The 24,545-nt window shown below is 38.2% G+C and overlaps 1 protein-coding gene across 1 annotated transcript in view; it reads right to left on the bottom strand.

Annotated features, from left to right (window-relative positions):
* kcnt1a (potassium sodium-activated channel subfamily T member 1a) overlaps positions 1–20,946 on the bottom strand; it is a 31,455-nt gene extending 10,509 nt beyond the window's left edge. Inside the window, exons 1-16 of the mRNA XM_039778890.1 lie at positions 20,780–20,946; positions 16,780–16,947; positions 9,396–9,475; positions 9,041–9,188; positions 8,619–8,666; positions 8,193–8,241; positions 7,921–7,980; positions 7,560–7,634; positions 6,581–6,664; positions 6,049–6,143; positions 5,021–5,201; positions 4,775–4,939; positions 4,429–4,565; positions 1,496–1,559; positions 1,194–1,302; positions 217–325 (exon numbers count right to left, since the gene is read on the bottom strand). Coding sequence (XP_039634824.1) covers positions 217–325; positions 1,194–1,302; positions 1,496–1,559; positions 4,429–4,565; positions 4,775–4,939; positions 5,021–5,201; positions 6,049–6,143; positions 6,581–6,664; positions 7,560–7,634; positions 7,921–7,980; positions 8,193–8,241; positions 8,619–8,666; positions 9,041–9,188; positions 9,396–9,475; positions 16,780–16,947; positions 20,780–20,946 — 1,739 coding nt within the window. The remainder of the gene's footprint in view (positions 1–216; positions 326–1,193; positions 1,303–1,495; positions 1,560–4,428; positions 4,566–4,774; positions 4,940–5,020; positions 5,202–6,048; positions 6,144–6,580; positions 6,665–7,559; positions 7,635–7,920; positions 7,981–8,192; positions 8,242–8,618; positions 8,667–9,040; positions 9,189–9,395; positions 9,476–16,779; positions 16,948–20,779) is intronic.
* Between the last annotated feature and the right edge of the window lie 3,599 nt (positions 20,947–24,545).

Below are 24,545 nucleotides of genomic sequence, written 5' to 3' on the forward strand. Positions count from 1 at the left end.
ATTTTTTTGCTTAAATGAACTCTTTACTTCCTGCCGTTTTCCACAATGGCCTAGGACTTTTGGCTTTGCTTGGCCTTATCACCTATTTGTGCCAGTTCCATTGACACATCCATATACATCAGCAGATATGAACATGTACAGAAATTTGAACTTTAGAATCACAGTTATGAGAAATCAAAAAGCCTGAGAAGCCCCTGGTTATGCAAGATGACTGACCGTCCGCGGGAGGTGTGTACAAGGAGCGTGACCAAGGTGGAGGTGGCAGGACACACACAGTTGAGAGCCAACATGGCATATTTGAACTCCTCCTCACACACAACATGATCTGAAAAGGATCCAGGCAGTAAAAGTTATATTACCATCTGTTACACAGGAATGGTGCTTTATAAGTGGATAACTAATTTTACAGGAAAAGTTCAACATTTTGCTTTCTGGCAAAGAGTTAGATGAGTTAGTTATGAAGCTAGCTAGAGCTGCAAGTCTATTAACTTAGTGTGAGAGTGAGAGTTACAGCAACTAACTCCCTGTCAAACAAGTGTCATTAAAACATTTCTGTCCTTCAAACGGATTAAACAAACAAGCTATATATCATATAGATATATAAATTGCTGAGCTTTCAAGGTTAGCTGTTTCTCCTGTTTCCAGTCTTTCCAGACTTCCAGCTTTAGCCTCATATTTTGTCATTTCTGTGACCATTTAAGGGCAGTGAATCAAGCTGTAAACACAACATTGATATATTATTGCCTTTTAAGTTCATATGGCCGACTTGTTGGCAAACAGTTAACAATTTACATATCCAGCAAATACAGAGCAATATTAGCATTCATTTGAAGTTTTGTATCTGGCCGCCTGACGGGATGTAAGTCCAACTATGTTTTTGTCTCCACCAACTCCTGAGGGAAATATTTGGGTCTCCACTATATGTTTGCTAGTCACTAACTTTGTCAGTCAACCAAAAATGATGCTACAAGAGAGCGGAGAGTGATTCAAAATAGAAAAGTAGTGGGCTGGAAGGCCAAAATAAAAAAAAAAAACTATAAGACGCTTCAAGACTGTAAAGCTGAGGTGAATTGTAGATTTGGTGATAATTCTCTGACCCATTCCACATACAAGTAGTCATCTAATCCAGCATTAGGCTTATAACTCTTGGCCAGAAAGCAAAAGTGTTTCCCTGACAGTTTGGAAATTCTCACCTGCAAATTTTACATGGAACTTATTTTCAGGTTTAAGTATTTGGACATAAAGGGGGCAATTTGGAGCAAAGTCCTTCACTGCCCAGGCTCTCAGGATGGTTTGATGGTCCTGATGGAATGAAAACAGTCAGAGATAATTCATTTTCACTCTAGCTTTTTCAAAGTAATCTTCTTTAATTAATTGATAATTGTCTTTGTGACTGCCAGCATGAATTACTTGAGTTTTTGTAAACAATTGAATGACAAATCATAATTGGTAAAGAGTTATGGTAGAGAGTTTCATTAATTGTTGCTCTTCTTACCGCAGCCATGCGATCCATTTCGTTACGACTGCTTAGAATGAAACAAGCCTCTGCGTCATCCATTCTGCAGCAGCGAGACATTATGACAAATAATAGATTACTCAAATATGAAACAGCGGGAAACCCTGCCACAAAAGAGTCAGCCAATGACGTTTGATCAGTCAGAAGAGACATTACATTACATGTCATTTAGCTGATGCTTTTATCCAAAGCGACTTACAGTTGCTATATATGTCAGAGGTCGCACACCTCTGGAGAAACTAGGGGTTAAGTGTCTTGCTCAGGGACACATGTTGGTGGTTGATGTATCGCAGTGGGAATCTAACCCGGATCTCCCGCACCAAAGGCACGTGTCATATCCACTGCACCATCACCACCACCAACAGCAACATCCTTTGATTTAATACTCAACTTAACGTTGCCTGCATACTGTATAGACAAACACACAACCTGAAATGCTCTGTGCTGTAAATGTGCTGTAAATGTGGTGTGCTGTTTTTGCATATGATTAACACAGCCAGGAGAGTGCAGAATGCAAAACAAGTGTGGGGGCGAATTTGAAATGTTGCCAGATGCAGGATGTAAGCGCGACACACACCCAGTCCTCTACTTCTAATTGCTCTATCACAACCCTATCAAATGTTTACAGTTGAAGTTGTAAAACCCATTTCATCGAAGTAATACTTTGGTGTTTGATGTAACGTGTTCCATACATTACGGTACAACTGTTGCACGGGACTATTATGTGTTTTTGTGTTTTATGTTTGTTGTTTAAGTATTGCAATTCCATAAATTTGAGAAAGAAAAAGAGAAAAAAAGAGAAAGAAAATGAATGTTGAAATTGAGATATCCTGACTTTTACTTCCTGATACATCCCAAGTTAGTGATGTAGGGTTTCTGATGACATCGTCACAATTATTTTCTTACACTGGAGAAAGTTCCTGCAGAGCCACATAAGATATTAACTGTAACTATATGACGAGTAAACTGACCCGTTTGTGTAAAATCAGGTGAATTTACTCTCAAAGCTTGGCTCTATCTTGTACTTTGGGATCTGCATGTGATTGATGCTACAGAAATAAACTTGACTTGATGTGCAGATTAACAGCAGTTTTTTTCCAATCCTTCCATCAGTGTTAACATGTTCCACATAGTCTCTTTCACAACACTTTCATGACTCAAAATTACCAGAAGAATGTGACAGATCATGTTTGCTTTCCTCAGAGGAAGTGATCCATTTAAGAGCTGAGTCTCAAAAGAAATTGGTAAAGCTTGAAAAAATAATTACACTCTTGTCAAATGCTCTCAAATTAAGAGAACGTGATCTTGAGTAAAGATGGGAATAAAACTCCATACTCAGTATGAAACACAATAGCTCTGACAAGCCTATTTACTGAGAAAGGACTGAGAGAACATTTGGGTAATGTTAAAGAATGGAAGGACAATAGAGATGCATATCCTACTGATAATAATAATAATAATAATAATAATAATAACTTTTATATTATATAACCCCTTAAAAAAATATACAAAGTGCTTTAAAGACATAAAAACAGAAGAAAATTATCATATAAATAATGAATAAAACAATAATTGATATAGTAATAATGACATGCAGGTTTATGAATTACTAAAACACAATACAAACACAAAAAAACGAAGAATAACAGATGGTTTGCCGCAATTATTTAAACCTGTCTAAAAAGGCAAAATATAAAAAGTCTGACACTTTGTTCTGAGACAAAGCTGTGCAGCTCGTGCAGGTGCATGATCCTAAGACAGATTGACGATCAAAGGAATCCATTAAGTTGTCTTTATTTTCGTGAAGCATCAGGGATATCAATCGATAATGCACTTAAGTAAACATCTCACTCCTGATCCTCCTGCCCATAAGTGATGCAGACACTGTTCAGGCCAATCACTAAAATCTATCATCCCTCCAGTAGGCCTATTGGTAACGGAGATATCAAAATTTGATCATTTGCTCCACCTTTAATTTTAGCAATTATAGCAATTAGACAAATTAGTGTAATCATATAAGCATAGTAAGCACAGTAAGCTAGACTGCAGCAACAACACAGCCACAGTAGCCGGCTGTGTGAGACTAGGCATATCGGATGCTTTGAGCGTCAATGATTCAGTGCAAACTAGTAGACAAGGTGAACTAGTCAAAACAAGACTATCGAAAATATATTCAGAAGTTGACCCTTCATGTAACCGATGCCATCAGGGCCCGGTTGACCTTTACCATTATGTTATTGGCCTGGCCTTCTATAACTCTGTATTGGATGTGTGTTTTTGAATTACTTGTCGAGGTGGTTCCCAAATCCATATATCATCAATCACTGCCCTCTTTGGGGTCCTCCCTGAGGCAACAGGTCTACCCAGATACAAATGAGATCTTATTGCAAGATATCAGAGCCCCGCTCACACTTGCTGGATTCAGGATGTATTTGTATTTTATGAGGTTAGAAAAGCATTATCTTATTTGTCTCTTTTTTTCTTTCTTGTATTAGTTTTTTTATTCATAATTTTCTTGCCTAGGGTGTATCTGTATGTGTGCATGCATGTGTATGCATATGTATGTGCAGAGATATGCATTTATATTTGTATTTTGTAGGGTCTCATATCAATTTCATCCGGAATTTATGAAATTTATGTTACTTAGAGCTTATTGGAAACTTAAATAAAAAAGACCATGGATTAACAAAAAACAAATATACATCTTCTGTGGCAATTGATCCAGCAGATGTTGAGATATATTTAACTGGATAAGTGTAACCTTTCATCTGTAGGCCTCATCCTCTGCGGACCCTAAATGTCATGGTAATCTAACTGATATATCTATTTCAGACTGAAATAGATATTTCAGTCTGAACCAAAGTGGTGGACCGACCGAAAGACAGACAGACCAAACTTTAAGTAACACTTACTTGGCTCTCAGCAGGTCCTGGTCTTTGAGAACTGATCCTTGCAGATAGATGACCCTTTGAGACCACAGAGGGATCTGGAGCACTCTCCGTACCTGGAGGTCCATTTCACTTGGGCACAGGATCACTACATAGTAATCCTTAAAGATTGCACAAGAACTACTTTGTTATCCACTGCGGAATGCACGAAGAACCATGTAGACGTTAATGTCGAAACAGTTACTGTCTTAGCTGAATCACAAGTTATTTTCCCTTTAAATATCCTTAAAAACACACAATGGAGACCTTTATCACAACCTATATGTGTACTTAAGAGTATAAAAATGCATTAGTTCGTGTTTTTTGGTACCTGCAGTCTAGGATGGGCATAGAATTCATTGAGAAAATCCATGAGCAGGTCTATCTTTAGTGTGCTGACACACAGCACTACGTGTTTCTCCGTCTGTGCTCTGTGGCGGCTGTAATTCCCTCCAGACTTCTGTCTCTCCATCCACAGGTACATCAGCTCCTCAAACTGACACACAACAAGTAAACTGAGTAAAACTTTCAATGGAACATTCAGATGTTACCCAAGACTATTTCAGCTTTGTCCTACCTGCAGAGGCAGCACCACCAGAGCCACACAGATCATGATGACCACCAGTAGCTGGGAGGGCCATATGCGGGGGGTGACGTCTCCAAAGCCCACGGTGGAGAAGGTGACAATGCAGAAGTAGAAGGAATTAAAGAGGGAGAGGTTTTTGCCTGCTCGCTCCAGGTGCTGGATTCCACATGTGCTGTGCAGAATAGGTTAGATAAAAACCATTTATACAAACACAATACCAGCATTTATGACTACCATGTACTCTTCACATAAAGCAGGAATAGGCTATCTAATAAGTAAAGGGATAACGGAATACAGTATATCGATATGTAATACAGTTATTTACGTAATTCAAATTAATTGCAAAAAGAAATTAAAAGCTTTATATTTTATATAACTTTATATAACTATATAACTTTTTATATAAAAAAAATAAAAAGGCTTTCTATTTTTTGTTTCTGATTTTTGGCTTCATGAATAAAATGGACGTGATTTGACTTGCTTTACCTACAATCAACTTGATAAAATATACTAAAACTTAATTCATTGACTTTTATTTCTATCTTTTACTAGTTTATTTTATTCTCAACTCCAACGTTTTCCTGTTTGTGATTTGCACTTACAGGTTCAATTATTTACTAATAATTTATTTTAGGTTTCCTGGAAAGAACTATGTTATTTGGTACTAATTGTAGGAAACAAAATAGAGACAAAGTTCTGAGGTTGTTATATTAATATAAGATCAATCTGTTGTGTTCAGTTTATCATTGATTTCCCGAAAAACTTCCTTTGAAGAGACCTTTCTTTTAAACTTAAATTGTCTCCTTGCCTGTTGAAAAATGTTCAGCTTTTCTTTTCTTTTCTTTTTTTACATCCAGTGAACTAAACACAAGTCTTAAGTGTACACTAGCTTAGCATTTGGAAACAATTGGAAGCAAATAGTATTTTTTGGCATCCGGTCAAGTTTATTCAAATACACACATAGAAAGGTTTAATTCACACTTAAATGTCTTAAAAAGTCCTTGAAGAAGCAGCCTCACCCAGTGAAGACAAGGCAGAGCAGGGTGCAGATCAGAATGAGGACCTGGTTGAACATGGCTGAGTTGGTCCTCTGGATTGCTCTGTGGACATCATTCTACCCATGCAAGAACAACAGCCTATTTTAACATTTGGAGCTAAAAACTCAACTCTACTTATATGAAAGAAAGAGATCAACTTGCATATACCAAATGTTTTCTTTGATCATTGACGTCAGTTCTGTCAGGAATCTCTCACATCATTATTGCAAATAGAGTTGACATTATGGTAATGCTCTTAAAATGCTTCCTGTTGCAGGAATACAGCTGAGCAGCGTGAAATACAGAACAGCATGATAAAATGTATAACCCCTCAGAGAAAGCTCTCAGGGTGCACACAATCAGCAGAACTAAAACAGCAGAAGGATTTGTGTTGTTGTCAATAGCAGCCGCCGTGCAACCTGAGCATGAAGTGTCTCGCATTAACAAAGTCATTAAAATGTTGATTAAAAACAAGTCATTAACAGAAACAATTAAGTTAATGCTTTTTACATACGATCATGTTCTCCAAAGCACACTTAGCCAGCCAGCAGTTGAGAAACACGGGAATGAAGATGTTTCTTATTGAGGGCCAGAAGATCTGAGGATAAAGTGAAACATTTCAACTCACTAATGGATAACATTTCATTCAGTTTCATTTCAACATTCAACAATCACACATTAAAAACTGCACACCAATGGGAAATGCTGTATGCATTGTGGCTTAAAAGCTTCAACTGTGAAACATACCAATCTTCTCTTATCTATCTATAAATTGCAGGAATGTCTGTCTGTCTGTGTGGGTGTTATGCGCATATCTCTCGAATCTACCTTCTACAAGCAACAATACCACAGGCCAAGCAATTGGCCCATTCCAGACAGGCACATTTTCAACGGGCACTGCACTAGTTATCTAACATTTTAACACCCAAAATGACTGTGGTGCAGCCTGCTGTTTCAAACTATTTACATGTGTATAGTTCAGTTCTCTGTGTCTGTGTGATCAGTCTGACTTAAAATACTTTAGCTGCTCTTCTCGAAGCCTAACACTGTACGAATATGAAAACAAGATAAGGCTTTATTTATAATTGCATAATAACATACTCAGTAGGTTGCTCAGTATGCTATTTGAGAGGGATGAGGGATGATGCCATCCCCCTTGTTAGCAAAATAACCAAAATGCATGCCCCCTTGCTAACCTGCCATCCCACCTCTCCATCCTCTAGTAGCAGAGAGAGTGCAGGGCAGAGGGGTTATTTAGTTGAATGTGTTAATCTAGTCTGCCTGACTCATTAATCCTTTTTCTGACTGAGATTGGTGCAAGTTAGAATCTATGGCCCCGACCATGGCACTGAAATGTCAGTAGCCTAACTGCTGTGCTGTGCTGTGTACTGGGAAACCCATGGCGCTGTCCGTGGTGCTGAACTAGCAAATTCATTTGTAATTGCGTATTCGTGTTTTCGAGTATTTCAGTGTTGCCATGGTAAAGGTTTTACCGTAATGATGAAGGGAACTGTGTTGATCATCTCCAGAAGAAAGGACACCTGGAATATCTGCTCCCAGATGTTCCCCTAAAATCAAAAAAACATGCAGACATTTTAACACAATAGACAGTGAGTCACTGCAGAGATGCAGATCTTAATTGTAGTCAGTCACTTTTCATGACCACTTAATCCTTCATCTCAACCAGATCCTGTAATTACCTTCTCTCCTTAATGTAGCCATGACAAATGACTGGCTAATTACGCCACTTATGGATTGTCAATCTCACAGACTGTAAGTGACTAATCGTGCAGATTGTATTACTGACGTGCATAAGATGTCTGTGTATTTATTTTGTGTGTGTGTGTGTCTTACCTTGTAGCTCAGATACATTAGTAACATAGTCTCCAGGAAACTAATGATGGCCACAATTACCTGCACAAACCAAAACAGGGAATATGAACACAAGCTCGAACCGAACAACCATTTCAGAAATAATCATCTGAGAATGAAATCCACAGTGTTGGCAAGAACCGTTCAACCGGTCAAATATTTGATCACCTCAGTTCATATACTTCAGTTTATAGTGGTTGTGTTCATTCAAATTAATTCTTATTTTTCTTTGTACATATTTTTTTGTGACTCACTTGAATGGCCCAGACAGGAACCTTTCTATCCACCCAGAAGATCAAATCCCTGTCAGATAGTGCACACAACTCTTATGTTAAGAATCAACAATAAATAACCTCTACATCAGTCAAGAAATGCATTACAGTAGCAGTAAGAGATAAATACAATCAAAATAAGACTTGACCTATCAGTTATATCTGATCTTGTTATATGTATAGCTGGTATTAATCGTGTAAGAGATAATACATGTGACAATCTTTCCAATTAACATGTCCAACATTGATCTCATGCCAGGTTAAGTTTAAGTGATCGCAGGACATGAGGTAAGATACCACACAAAGAGCTGAATGAGCACAAACAGAACGTTGCTCCCAACAGAGGCTACATAATAATGTTCTACTTATTTCACCCTATTAAGAGAAATCACACCTTGTGCTGCTTACCAGTTAATTTCTCTGTCCTGCACGGATCCGTTCCACTGGCAGTCGACACTGCAGAATAGTAAGAAAGAAAATAGAATGAAAAGTTAATGAATGTAGGCAGTGAAGTTATTTGTACTGATGCACTTTAGGTGGCATCTTTTATTAGATTTTCTATCTATTAGTCTGTTTAATCTTCATCCTCACCTGTCTGAAACTAAAAACTGAATGTTTTCTCAAGTTTTTATGAAATGTTTATTGTTGGGGCAGTCAAAAACATACTTTGATTTAAACATGTTTGGTTGCTTGGAGCACTTAAAACAGCTGTGTTTGTTTAAATCATCTCTTTGCACTTGGTGGGCATTTTATTGCCATTGTTTTAATGTTTTATCTCTCTTTTAATAATTTGGACTGTATGTTAGTGCTTCTGTTGACAATGGACAAACCATTTGTTGTTGCCACTGGGAGCGTTCTGCTGTCCTGTGCTGTGACTGGCACTGGCGCCCTGACCCGGGTTATCAGTCACCACGCGGATGGTGTACAGCAGGCAGGTGAGAAGCTTCAAGGAGAAGTTAAACACACGAATCCGAAGGCCTAAAGGCAAGATAGGGATCCATTTTACAAACAGATACTCACTACAAACAGCTTATGACTCATAAGCAACATCTTTGTGTATGCGGCACAGTCATTGGGCACAAATTTGTCAGTATTGCTTTTAATGTGTTGACCTTTAATGGACCCTTTCAATTATGCAACAGCCACTTTAGGAACGTGAAAAGATGAGTCGCACCATCCACTTACTTGATCTTTGGTTTTTGATGAAGAAAAGCTTCAGGCGTTCTTTGAAGGTGTTTTCATTCACGTAAAACTCCACCTGCACTCTAACAGGGATGAGAAGGAGAAAAACTGTCACACAGAATCATCAACACAAACAGAAAGAGCCATGCAGATGTTTTTCCAAGCCGTTTTTTAAGTATGATATTTTACACAGCATGGATATTCATAATGTTGTTTTTCTAATCAGCTGCCCGAGGAGAGTTTGGTTATTATCTGTCTCTGATTTTGTTACCAATTACTAGATACTGTAGGACATGCAGCATAAACAAAGGAGCCAAAGAGTAGCTGTTACAGTACGGAGGATAAGTTCACCCAGAATTCAAATTAAAAGATAAAATGGTACATACATACTTTATTTTAAATTGTTTTTGTACCCAGAATAGTCAGGCCATCATTCAATGATAAAGAAAAGTAAACATTGAAATGACAAATTGATTTTTGAAATAGCAACTTATCCACTCTCGAGACCACGCTGTCACGGTCTTGCTCTAGGCCAGTTGGTCTTTGGACATTAAAGTGATGGTTCAGAGTAATTTCACCCTAGGGTGCTTTGCACCATGACCTCGAGCCAAACACCCCGCCAGAAGCTTTTTTCAACAGGGTCAAACATTGGGAGAGTTAGCGTAGAGTAGCATTATCAGCTGACTAGCTTAGCGCAGGGGCTAATGGACCCACGTTTGTATCTTGTAAGTTACCCTACTAATAATGCCCGAAATTATACCAAACGTCTACAGTAGCACAAATAGGTTATGCACTCATAAACGATGGATTGGAAAGTTTGTAAGTACACCAGAAGTTTATGAACACTTGCCTGCTCTCTTCTGCTAGCTGCAGCTGCTGCTACCTGCAGTGCGAGCAGTGCTTAGGGCAGTCTACAAATTACAACACCCACCCAAAGAGATGCAACAAAAATATTTATTAATTTAATGATTAAATAAGGTAATGTCTCCAAACTTACCTACCTATTACTTGTCTCCTGCTAATTATACTACAGCACTTACTTAAAAAAAAGTTAATTTAAAAATATTTTTGTTGCATCTCTTTTCAGTGTTGTAATTTGTAGACGTCCCTCTAAGCGCCGTCTTACAGCAGCAACAACAACAGCAGAGAGCAGAAGCCAGAAGGCAAGTTGTTATTTACATAAACTTCTGGTGTCTTTACAAACTTTCCAATCCATCGTTGTATGAGTTCATTACCTATTTGTACTATAGTTAGTTAGGTTTATTATGGCATTTGGGGTAATTATTAGTACGGAAAAAAACAAAAGCACGTGGTCCAGTGGGCGCGGCTAAAGCTATTCAGCTGATAACGCTAACTCTCCCAATTTTCGACCCAGGTGAAAAAAGCTTCTGGGGGGGGTGTTTGGCTCGAGGTCATGGTGCAAAGGACCCTAGGGTGAAATTACTCCGAACCATCACTTTAAGTTTATCATCATTTGACCATGTGACAGTTTTTGAGTTCTTTGTTCTTGTGTTTACCTCATGTGTCTCTGTAGTCCTTACCTGCTTCTCTCACCCTTGTCCGCCTGTCTTTGTGTTATTGGTTTTTGTTGTATTGTTCCCACTGTCATGTCATTTAGTTTCAGTTTAGTTTTATGTTGTCATTCATTCCCTGTGTTAATGTTTCCCTTATTTGCTTTTGGTTATGTTTTACCCATGTTCTTTCTGTGTGGCTTTCCCAGTTTCTTCCTTGTGTATGTTTCATGCTTCAGTTTCGTGTTCTATTTTGAAGTGTCTCTGTTTCTCCTGTGTCATGTTTTGTTTTACTTCCTGCCTTGTATTTTCCCGCCTTTGTGATTGTCCAATGTTATGTTTTAATTTTCCTTTTTCAATTGCAAATTTAAATCTCAGCATTTACATTTAAGCTTGTAATTTGATCCTCCTGAAATGGAAAATAGAAAAGCTAAAATGTTCTTCTATTTTTCATTTCAGGATTTTAAAATTCACTACTAATTTTCAAATTGCAACTTCACAAGATACATTTGTCATTTCAATATTACATTTCTTTTTTAATTTCCCTTTATAAATTTGAACATGTATTTATAGTCTGAATATCATAAGTAATAACATAATTTATTTGTCATTTTCAATTTTTTTTATTTGACTTCTGAGTAACATTATCCTCCATATCCTTCAGGCAACTGTGACCTTCAATCTGTCAATACTTCATCATTTATGCAAATGGGAGAATTTACAGACAAAACATAAATTGAAAAATATAATCTTATTTAGGGTTTTTTGCTTCCATGCAATTTCAGAATAAACTGAAACAAGTGAAAACAAAATTCCCTGTTGGAATAAAGAACAAAAGTAAAACAAGGTTTTCATTCAAGTCACAATACATGTTGATTTGCTGGGTATGGATACAGCAAAACACAAAAAAGGTTTTAGGTGAGCCATCAGGAGTAACTTTCTTTTGGTGAAGAAATATTTCCTCTTTCAATTTGAAAAAAAAAAAATAGATTCATTTTGAAACAATAGTAGACATGTTAATTTGTGAGACAGAGCCAAGCACAGAAGGGGTAGAGTCAGTCACAGAGACTCATACAGTAGGTAGCTTGGCAACACACAGACAATCTTTGCACTATTATAGTCTTCACAGTACCGCCTGCAGAAGAGAGTGCAGACAGGTAAAAATGACAAGAGAGATTAGAAGGATTTGAGAAAGGTTGAAAGTTTGTGAGGCTCCAAGCCTGCTGTTGCTGCAGTAATCCCCAGTTTCAGCATGTGGCTGAAAAGTTCGCAGTGGGAAGGAAAAGGCAGTGTGGGTTGTTGGGTGCACAGGCATCCTTTCGGTGTGCACTGCAACAGCTATTTCAGTTCTGCACAATGATAAAGTGACAAAAAAAGAATGGTGAAACCCTTACAGAGATGAAACAAAGAAACACCAAAAGAAATCCTCTGCGATGAGATCTGAAAACAGCTGTCACATCTGGCCAGCAGCACGGCAGAGATGGGCTCCGGCGGAGGTAAAGGTCCTTCAACTAAGAGGTGGCTGTAAGGGTCCTACAGATTGCTCTTTGTCTCTGTGTCTCACCCCTTCAACTACCCACTCACCCACCAACCACACACACACACATGCACACGCATACACACACACACACACACACACACACACACACACACACACATACACACACACACACACACACACACAATGGTGCAAGTAATAACCCTTAATCAGTTCCTGTTGAGCACACAATTACTAGTAGGAGGAGGTCTGACATTAGTCATACAGTGTCACATCCAGTTTCATGCGCTACTGTGGGAATAATTAGATCTTTTAACACAACTAATTCTATAAAAGTTCTGCAACTGCAATCATCTTGCAGCTCTGGAACATGCTTTTATTACATGAACTTACTTCGAGGTGTTCATCAACACCAGAGAGAGAGAGACCTGTTGCTCTCAAGACAAAAAGTTCCAATAAAACCAGAGAGTTTGACTATGATTGTGAAAATATTTTTGCCACCATATCAAATAGAGCTGAAAGTATTCAATCAATCAATTAGTAGATCAACAGAAAAGTAGTTGATTAATAACTTATATCCTTTTTTCCAAGCAGATCTGACCTAACATTACATCGTCGCAGCTTCTCAAATGTGAGGATTTGCTGCTTCTCTTTGTTAAATGTGATCGTGAATATATTTGGGTTTTGGACTGTTGGTCAGACAAAACAAATAATACGATGATAATTGTTAGTTGTAGCCCTAATGTCAAACATTAGTTGATTAATTGATGAGTCAATTGACAGAAAAGTATTATTTAGCAACTACTTTAAAACATGGTTAATTTTTAATTTAATTTCCTAAGCAAAAATACTGAAAATTCACTGTTTTTGGCTTCTAAAATCTAGATATTTTGTGATATTAAACTGAATATCTTTTGGCTTGTGACTATTAGAAAGGCATCACCTGGTATTCAAGATATTGTGATCAACATTTGTCAGCATTCTCTGACATTTTACAGCTTAACCAAACTATTAATTGATATAGGCTAAATTGAGAAAGACAAAATTAGCAGATTAATTGATAATGAAAATAATCGTTAGTTCCGGTTCTAATATCAAACGCTTTATATTAGAGCTGAAACGTTTAAACGGTCAATTAATCAAAGGACAGAAAATTTATCGGAAGCTTAAAAAATCGAGTCATTTGTTATGCTTTTTTTTCTTTCAAAAAGTCACTGGTTGTGGCTTCTCAGGTTTGAATATTTGCCGATTTTCTTAGTGCTCTATGACATTGCAGATCTTTGGGTTTCGAAATGTTGGTTGCACAAAACAAGTCACATAAGTCAACGTGGAAATAGGGCATTTTCCACCATTTTCTGACACTTTAACAACCAAGGTGAATCAATAATTACAACAATTACTTTCCATTAAAGCCGTTGCGTCCATGAATATGATAAATAACTGACTTTCAGGTAATGAATAAACACGCAGGCATTTCTGTGGATCTCAGCAATTTTTGGGCGCGCGTATCAAATTGATCAGAGCGAGCACACGTTGTTTCTTACTCTGTTGTCCATATGCAAACATAGCCTTTATGTATATATGTATAATCTGTCACAGCAAAAAAAAGGAAAAATAATAAAAATAACACTTTCTCACAAGGTGGTACCCTAACTTCCCATCAGAGCATCCAGCACCAATCCACTGACATTAGGACATAATTGCGCACGTATAGACTCCATGTGGCCCTACCTCTGCCCGGCATCACTACCAAAGAGGTCCGACCTCCAAGTGCCCACGGACGGATTGACCCAGGTTGGGATGATGAGCCTCGGATCCATCGTGCGGGACACGTGTAGCTGCGTCGTGCAGTCTTAATTCCTACAGCATTTAGCTTCTCGACCAACACGACTCCCAGCCTAGCAGCTCTAAAACAACACACTAACTGTGAAGAAGATGAATTCTTTTTTGGACAAAAAAATCCAAACTCGCCGATAACAACAAAAAAGCTATACAGAATACAATAAAAAAGGATTTATAGACAAAGAAGGCTAGTGTTCGATTAATGATTTATTTTGAAGACTGAAGTGCTTATTTGAATATTTGTATATTTATACAATCTCTCTCTTTCTGTCTCTCCTGCGCGGGCCTGTTGCCACAGCAACGTTGCTACAGTATGACAGGAATAACCCTAAGTGATGCTGTTGCAGCATGGTCCTCTCCAGGAGCACTGCAGCTCCTGATGAAGTTGTAAACATTCACTGTGACATAATGGATTTTTTTTTTAACGGATGCCAACAAGCATCTTCAACTGCAGGATGTCAGAGTTTATTATAGCGACTTAGAAGTGTTTCAAATATGTCATCTGAAGCCTTCATGATTTATAGCCTACAAAGTCCAAAGTCAAGCACTCAGTCAGTCGTTCTGTTTTGCTCTTCTGTCAAGAGAAAGCAACAGGAGGGGGGGGGGGGTCCTCTCTGCTCTCTGCTTCACTGTTATGAAGCTTTCAGCATCATAACTGACAGACGACAGTAACAGAAAGATGCTTTTTCCTTTTCGATTTAAGAAAATGCAGACAAAAATAAGAGAACAATGTAAGAGGCTCTGTTCTCTTTCTGTCTGCCTCTCGCTCTCTCTCTCTTCTGCGTCCCTCCCATCCCTCCCAGCTTTTTGTCTTCTCTTAATTTGAAGAGAAGTAATGAAGTAGTAATTCATGCTTTTGTATTTTTATCTCATGCATGCCTGCCTTTGAGAAAGGAACATTTGAGTGATGGATGATATCTGGAAAGATGTGACCAGTGGCATTTGGGAGTTCACAGACAGACACAAGCCTGGACGCTGACCACTGGAAATCAGTCACCTCCAACAACACTATCTACTGCTGACAGAGGACAAGTGCATTTGCAGGGAGAGAGCAGAAAAATGATAATGACTGTCTTAATAGCAGCTGAAAAAATGTAGACAGCTTTATCAAGGAGAAAACAGTGGTTGTTGCAAGGACAGCTGGGGAAAGGTCACATTTGACTGAAAGCATTGGCAGAGCTTGTTGTTTTTTACTCGTCAAATAGCTGTGTCAAATATTACAAACAGCATTGCGCCCTCAAATTTTTGCTGCTGCTGTAATCACATCTAAAATTACATTTGATCATCACTCTCCTGACATCCATCTGGCAGAAACCAAGCTTACATACTGAATAAATATCTTGAGGGAACACAAATATGAGCGTTTAACTAACTGATCGAGATTGTTAAAAAGCAGCACTCCTTAAAACCACTGCAATAACAGAAAAAAGGGGCACACAAGTTGTTTTTTTAAATTCACTTTTTTTTTGACTTTAGAGGCAGATTCTATCTAAATCCTTGCTGTAGCACAGTTTTGAATCGCAGGACAAAAACAAATGAAGCCGATCTCAGAAAAACAGAAAACTGCTGCTGATCTTGTCTATTGAGCTTGCATGCTGCCACAGAGTACAGAACTGAGGGTAAAAGAGGAGACAGTATGGATTAGGAAAGGTAGATAACAAAGGGACTTATGGTGAGATCTTGTGTAAAATTCATATTGTGAATTAGGTCACAATAACATGTTTTGAGGCAGACTTTTTTAAGTTTCAAACACATTCTTGGGGGAATGTATCAAACACACACATGCACGCACGCACCCCTAGCCTACTTCTCAAAAACCACAGTGATTTAGAAACTTCCTCCTTTTCAGCACCATGGACAGCACCCTAAAGTCTCTCATATTTCTGGCTTCATTCTCTCTTTCCAGGCTGATAAACTCCAAAGCACACCCACCACTTACACCATATAACAGGGTTAGAGAGCACTTCAAATTTTACTTGTGTATGTTGTTGTGTATGCTAAGACTGCAGGGGGTAGACAAGGTAAACACTCAATGCACAATGACTCTGATGTAACTTCAAAGCAAGTGGGTACAAACACCGACAACAGGTAATTCAAGTAGACCTATTTTTAGCTGTAAAAAAAAACAGCACATTGTTGTGAAAGCAACATGAACAGCTGTAATGACATCAAATAATCTGTGCCAATGGTCAAAATAAAAGTGTTTTTTGCTACTTCAAATGAAGAAAGATGAACATGACATGACATGGACAAATTGACTATAAAGAGATTTGGTTGACAAATGGATTTATCAGCTAATCCTTTCAGCTTTAAAATGTTTACAGTATTGTCCATACAGTATGCGATAGTCAAACTCTGGTATGTCGCTCACAGTTTTACTGTTATACTTTTTCACTGAAAAAGAACCATCACACCATTTGAACCATCACCAAAAAATACATAAATAAAGGTAAATAAAAAGGTGATGTTTCTGTCTCTGACATCAGTGCTCAATGTACTTTCTGTGAGTTCTCTTCACGTCCACTCTGCTGCCTACCTGTCATCATTCTGGAAGCTCTGATCCCCGAGCAGTAGGTCTCTGAAGCGGAAGCGGGGAGGCAGCGGAGGCACCTCCTCACTCTCCTGCTGCTCCATCGTAAGAGTGGAGATGTCTAAGATAACCCCGCTGCTGTTGATGTTGGTCTGGAGTGGTGCTGGAGAGGAGCTAGAGGAGGAAGAGGAGAAAAGTAAAGAAGCAGAAGGGAAATGAAGGGAGAAAATGAGAAGAAGTGCAAAAGTGAAGGGAGCTGGAAGGGCAGGAAATGTTAAAAAGGAACAAGGAACACAGCAAGAAGGAAAGGACGTGCAGGTGGTGGACTGATACAGGAATGCAGAAAAGTATGGGAAAATTGGAAAGAAAAAATATATACTATCACAAACTGATAGAAAGTATTTCAGCCCAGTCGAGACAAGTCTCTTTACCTTTCTGTTTGCAGCTTGGTCTGTAATATGAGCTGTTCAAACAGCTTCCTGAAGTCATACAGACAATATAAAGTAAAACCAGCCAGCATATGTTCATCTAAAGCACCATGCATACTAACTGCTTTACTACAATGTAGGCATACAATGCAGTTACTGTGGCTGTAAGCATACATGCATTCTAGTGAATGTTATGAACAGAGTCTTAACTCTGTTTCTTACAGTCCATAACTTTTATGATATTAACTTTATTAAAAGAAGCATTACATTTGTTTTTTAGACTGATACGGTATTTTCTCTTCTGGAAAGAAATGAAGAAATGTTTTGTTTCTCATAATAAATCTGCTCAAGGTGACAGATATAAAAGGTTTAAACTTGACTATTATTTTGGTGTGCCTGTCGAAAAGTAACTAATTACATTTACTCAAGTACAAGTTTGAGGTACTACTTCCATTTCATGAAACTTTTACTTGTTGTAGCATAACGAGACTCAAGAGTAGATTAGCAGATTTGTGGTTTACTCTCGAGAAGAAGTCATGAGTAACATTTCAACTTAGTTTTATAGCGTCCAACAAACATCTTTAAAAATAAGCATTTAGGTCACATTTTTTTGTCTAACACAGCCCTGCACTCATCCTTGCATGCAAAGGTTATCTTACCAGGTCAAATTGGCCTGGCCTTGCGTGATATGATTATTATTCCCCAAATTTCCAGGAATTTATTTATGTTCTAAGTTCCCTGGAGACACCTATTGTTTAGCTGAGGTCAGCTGAGGGCATCTGAGACAAGCATACTGTACGTGACTTTTAGTCAGTTACACCGCAAGGCCTGTCTGAGACTATTAAAACACACTCTATACTCCACTTCCTTTGAGGGGGAATATTATACAGTTTACTTCATTGTATATATATCCTGCAGCTATAGTTCATTTTCAGATTAAAAACATATAAGATTATAGAATACAATGCACTGTTAAAGATTAAACCAGTGGTGCTTTATAAATTATAGAGTGTGGTCTAGACCTACTCTATCTGTAAAGTGTCTTGAGGTAACTCTTGTTATGATTTGATACTATAAATAAAATTGAATTGAAATTGAATTGGTTAAATCCAGTACAAGAGGAGAAGGACGTAGGTGTTGTGGTGGATGGTTCACTTTAATTCCACGCACATATTTCTGAAAAAGTTAAGAAAGTAACATCTATGATTGCAATAATAAAAATAACTTTTCAAAATGTATGCAAGGACATATTTTTACCACTCCCAACTTCATCAGATCCCATCTTGAATATGCTAGCTCAGTCTGGTGTCCATATAAATTAAAATATGTAGAAATTGAAAGGGTTCAGAGAAGAGCTATTAAATTAATTCCAGGAATGAAAAATATGTCTTATGAAGATAGATTGAGGAAATTAAGTTTACCGACTCTCATATTTAGGAGATACAGAGGTGATATGATTCAGGTGTATAAGCTTGTACAGGGAATATATGATGTAACAGTTGAGCCTGTCTGTCAGTTTTGGAGCAATAGGTATGAAACACTTTAAAATGTTACCCTAGAACATGCCTGTCTGAAAAGAGAAAGAATTGTTTCACACTCCGTGTGGTAAAATCATGGTACGAGCTTCCAGAAGAAGTTGTGCGTTCCCCTTCAATTAATTATTTTAAGAATAGGTTGGATGCATTTTGCCTGTCAAAAGGTGTACTATATAATTATAAAGCTTGTCAGTAATTTATGTAACTTATTTATGAATTGTTATAAAATATCAATTGTGAAATGTTTTATGAAAATAAGATTTGTTTTGTGTTTTTAGAGTCTGGAATAGAAGAAATTTAAATTTCAAACATTTTTGACTACATAAATGTAAGCTGAGCTAAAATTATTTCACATAAAAAACCCTTAGATTAGAGAATATCCAAAGCATTAATATTAATGTGTGAAGCAGACCTTCTTGCCTCATTAATCATCTGACGATACCTCAGATTTACCTTGTAAGCCTTTTTTGGAGGAGCACTTGACTAAAATAGCTAACTGTATGTAAAGTACAAGCTACAGCTCGACCAGGTGCAACAGTAAAATGCTGCTTGAGTATTAACAATCTAATAAGGTAATATGTAATAATGTATTGCTTCACAGGGGACATTTCTTTTGCAGATTGAGTACTTTCACTTTCAATACTTTAAGTACATTTAGCTGATAATACTTCTGTTTCAGTGAAGTAGGATTTTAAATCCCGGACGTAGATTCATCTGACTATCAGATCATAACAACTGAAGGACAGAAGAGCACAATTTAATGACTGCAGATGTTGAGTCACCTCTTCCAGTTCTTATTCAATCACAGCCTGAGAGCCTGAGTTACATGCAAAGAGAAGTACAGTCATGGGATACGCGGTTACCTTTCTGTGTGAAGGTGAACTAATGCTGGAATGAGATGAATTAGAAAGCCCAGAGTTTAGTGAATGGATTAATTTATACCTTAATATTTTACACTCTTTTAATAACAGTGCATTAATGGGTATTTGAGATATTACAAGCTTCAGTTACTGGAAGATTTTGCACCTCCTTAGCTCCTTGGTTACTCATCACAGGGAGATGTAACAGATGCATTTTGTTTTTTCAAATGAAGTGTAAGTGGTTTGGTGTTCATTCGTCTTGGTTGAAGACAGGTGCTGTTTTCCGGTCTCTTCCAAACAGATCACTGAAGAAGAAACTAATCTTGTACAATCTATAGGAAGAGAGAAAAGCCCTAAACCTCTGTTTCCTCCATCTCTCTGCCTCTTCTCTCCATCAGTCAGTCCTTAAGCTTGTCAAACATATTGCATAAAAAGCTGAAGGCTATATTTTCCCATGTGGTTTGGTGAAATCCATCCATCCAACTAAACCAAACAAAACCCAACGGCTACAGGGCACCAGTCTCATAAAAGGCACTGGAGCTCACGGGCATTTATGGCATCTGAGTATAACGAACAAAGAACAACACATGTTGCTTGAGAGGTTTTATGGTTTGAGCTTGTTTGACAACACATCTATTTGTCTTCTTTGGGACTTTCACTGTGCATTTTTTCAAAACATGTAGTTTTTTTGTTGAAAAGTAATACAAATGTTCCAAAGAAGACACACAGATACAAGCCCAACACATTAAACATTATTTAATGTGTTTATTACTAGTTCTAGCAATGTCACCATATTTAATATTATTATTATTATTATTATTATTATTATTATTATTATTATTATATCCAGGATGTAGTACTGAAAGCTGAGACAAAGAGCAAGGCAATGAACAGCTGAACACACAACAGTGGTGACAGGAATATACGGTGTATTAATGGAGCTCTGTAAAAACACTGTACAAACTAAAATCAGCATGCTTACACACTGAACAACAACTAACTGAATACAAAAATATTCAAATGTCATAAAAGAAGACATTTGGCACTTTTCAGTTTTTATTCCACAAATGTGAGAAGTAGGCAATAATCAAAAGCACTAAGTTATTCATTACTAATCTCCACATATGATAGCTAAAGTCTGCCTCCTTACTTGATCCTGTCTGTTGTTGCTTGTTTCTCTTACCGTGGCTTGTGGTTGTTCACGGTCCCATCATCGTGCACAAATGTCTGATTCACGTAACATTCACTGCACATTTTGACCGGTGATCCGGCGCTGCCCTCGGACTTGAGAGCTGCGGTGGTCGGCGTTGAGTCCCCCTTAACAAAGTCTTCTTCCTGGGTTAATTGCATCGGAGGGTGATCTGCCAAAAAAGAGTGGTCACCCGGAGAGAAAGGCGCGCTCTTGCAAAAAAACGGGTGATATCTCCCTGTGTGTTGGATGCACACCTCACCTATCCAGGTGCATCTTGGAGTCTATCTATGGAATTTTGTCAACGCAGATAGGCTAAAGAGGCTGCGAGCAAAATGACAACTGGCTAATAAACTCGTTAAACAGACAAACTGAGAGATGCAGATGAAATAATTTGTCCAAAAAAAAAAAATCAGGCTGACAGGGTGTGAGGGGGAAATATTGTGGGAGATGCAGAGGACAGGTCTGCAGCAGTGAACATAACGGTAATGACAGCTTTGCTTCCTAAGGTCGCGGTACACCTAATGACATAACTGTTGAATGATCACCCAACTCTTGATGATGGAGCGAGAGAGAGAGAGAGATTAGCACCATCTGTTGGAGTGCTCGGGTCTCTTCTGTGCTCTGGAATGAAAATTTAAAGTTTAAACGGGAACAATTATATTTAGACAAAGACTTATCAGCCTAATATACAGAATGCAACAACTCTTGGGATAAGAGGCAATGCTTACCGTGCAACTTTTAGTGTAATACCAAAAAGGATGATTGCAGCACAGCCTGAGTTTGGTAAATCTGCATGAACAAGAATCTCCTAACAGTTGAAAACTCCTGACAAACTGGGTTTAAACATGTTTTGCAACATGAAGTGGCTTTCAGTGTCTGTGTTGTAATTGTAGCTTTAAACAGAGGGCCACTAACACTGAACAGTCATATAAGGTGTAAGAAGGAGGAGAAGCAAAATGCTCCCAGAAGTGCCAAAATAAGAAATTAATATAAGATGTCATAAAAGATGGTTACACTTTACTTGAAGGTATCTACATAAGAGTGACATGACACTGTCATGAATATGTCATAAATATTATAAACAAGTCATAAACGTTGATGACATAACGCTTCTTTTAGTAAGTGTCAGTCGGTTTTTGTCATGACAAGTTAGGGTTAGGCTTAGAGTTAGAGTTAGGGTTAGAGTTCATGTGTCATGACTGTGTCATGACAGTGTCATGTGTTCATGACACTGTCATGTCACTCTTATGTAGATACCTTCAAATAAAGTTTTACCGAAAAGATTGACTGACTGGATGTTTTCTTTGTTTTTTTTGATGACGCAAACTGGAGCAAGTATGAAGGAGACGTGGGGGAGGCGTTATGATTCACCGGGGTGACGGTGGAACAAGGTTGTTGAAGGGTTTTAAGTTTATGATGGATGTCTGAGATTGAGTCATTTGCTGTGACTGGAGTGGGAAGTCTTTTTTTTTTATTGCTGGAGAAAAGTGACATCTGTGAGATTATCCCACCAGGGTGGTTGGGTTTGTCAGCAGATTAAAGGAACAATGTGGAATATGTCCAAACAGAGCCACGTTACATTTATGTAATAATTATATGTAACTTATAATAATCGTAATGCAAAACTTTTGGAAATGTGGTAATAAAAAAAGAACAAAGCCTGAACTCTTGGCAAGAAAGTAGTGATGCAATAGAAATATTCTCATTTTTGCATTCAAAATTGAAGTCAAGTAAAAGTATAAGCATCAATTTATGCTTAAAGTGTCAAGCCAAAAGTAAACATGCTTATTAATGCTAAAGTTATTTAAACAATCTACACGCCCATATTATCAAAGCAAAAACAGGGTTTTAGAAATGTTTGCAAAGAAAAAAGAAAAAACCCTGAAATATCAGAAGTATTTAGACCCTTTGCGATGACCTTGATCATCTTTGAGATGTTTCTACATCTTGTTTTACCTGCGGTAAATTCAACTGATTGGACAATATGTGGAAAGGCACACACCTGTCTATATAAGGTCTCACAGCTGACGACGCATATCAGAGCAAAAACCAAGCCATGAGGTTGAAAGAATGCTGCACTGAAGATTCCTAAGAGCATAATTCTTAAATGGGAGAAGTTTTGAACAACTTTTCCTAGAGCTGGCTGCCTGCACAAACTGAGCAATTGGTGGAGAAGAGTCACTCTGGCTGAGCTCCAGAGATCCTGTGTGGAAATGGGAGAAACTTCCACAAGGACAACCAGTGGCCAGACTGCAGCCTCTTCTCAGTAAAAGACACATGAAAGCCTGCTTGCTTGGAGTTTGCAAAAAAAATTAAAGCAACTAGAAGACTTTGAGGCTGTGAGAAACAAGATTCTCTGAGATTGAACAGATTAACCTCAATTATAATGTCTGGAGGAACCAGGATCTGCTCATCACCTGTGTAATACCATCGCAGCGGTGAAGCATGGAGGCAGCCTCATGCATTGCTGTGGGTGTGTTTTTCAGCAGCAGGGACTGGGGGCCTGGTCAGAGTTGAGGAAAAGCTGAACGGAGCAAAGTACAGAGATATCCTTGATGAAAACGTGGCCCAGAGCACTCAGGACCTCCCTACTGGGCTGAAGGTTCACTTTCCAACAGGACAATGAACTTGAGCACACAGCCAAGACAACGCAAGAATGTTAATGTCCTGGAGTGGCGCAGCCAGAGCCTGGAGGGTCTGCAGAAAATACCCAAAATCAGGTGTGCAAAGCATGCCCAAGAAGACATTTGGTAATCACTGACAAAAGTGCTTGAACAAGTACTTCATTATGGGGTATTTTGATGATGGGAAACAATGAATATAAACCATTTTTAGCATTAGACGGCAACATACAAAATGGACAATACTTTTCTGAAGTTTTTTTTTTTTTTTTTTTTTTTTAAAGTGTCCATATTATGCTCATTTTCAGGTTCATAATTGTAATTTGAGATTGTATCAGAATAGGTTTACATGGTTTAATTTTCAAAAAACACCATATTTTTGTTGTACTGCACATTGCTGCAGCTCCTCTTTTCACCCTGTGTCAGGTCTCTGTTTTAGCTACAGAGTGAGACCTCTCAACTTCTGTAACATCTTTATTGTCAGTCGCACATGCTCAGTGGCTATGTAAGGATTACATGAGCTAGCTAGCTGTTTCTCCAACTTCGGCCTGTACAAGGCAGGATTAGCCGGGAGACAGTGCGCCCTCGTTTAGAAGACTTTGCGTGGAATGCCTGCAGAACAGGGACATGTAAGTAGTTCTATACAATTTATTTTGTAGATTAGGGTGAATTTGAGTGTTGTAGCAGTGTTTTGCCATTGATAATGAGCTAGCATGTTAGTGCTAGCATGCTAACGGTTAGCCCCCTAGGCCCCTCGTTTCAGCTGGTGACGTAGAAAGCTGTGCAGATTTTGAACAGCTCACCCGGGTGGCTGTTTCACAAAAGCAGAATTTATAAATCCAGGATTACCGATAAAGTGAGGCTTGACCTAGTCTAATCTGTGCAGCCTGGCTTGGTGCATTTCACGCCGGCCAAGCCAGGCTGAGGAGGAGCGACTAGGTCGAGCCAGGATGTAATTGGACAGTAATTTGGATAGATGCACGTTCACAGCTTTCTTTAACAGACCGCGAATTTACTGATGCTAAAATGGAGAATATGCAATGTGAAACACAGTATTTGTATAAAAAGAAAAGAAACACGTCCGCTGTAATGAAACAGCAAAAGAAAGCGAGGCAGACGATCGCGGACCGACTGAA

The sequence above is a fragment of the Perca fluviatilis genome, chromosome 17 (genome assembly GCF_010015445.1).
Source record: "Perca fluviatilis chromosome 17, GENO_Pfluv_1.0, whole genome shotgun sequence".
Lineage (NCBI taxonomy): Eukaryota > Metazoa > Chordata > Actinopteri > Perciformes > Percidae > Perca > Perca fluviatilis.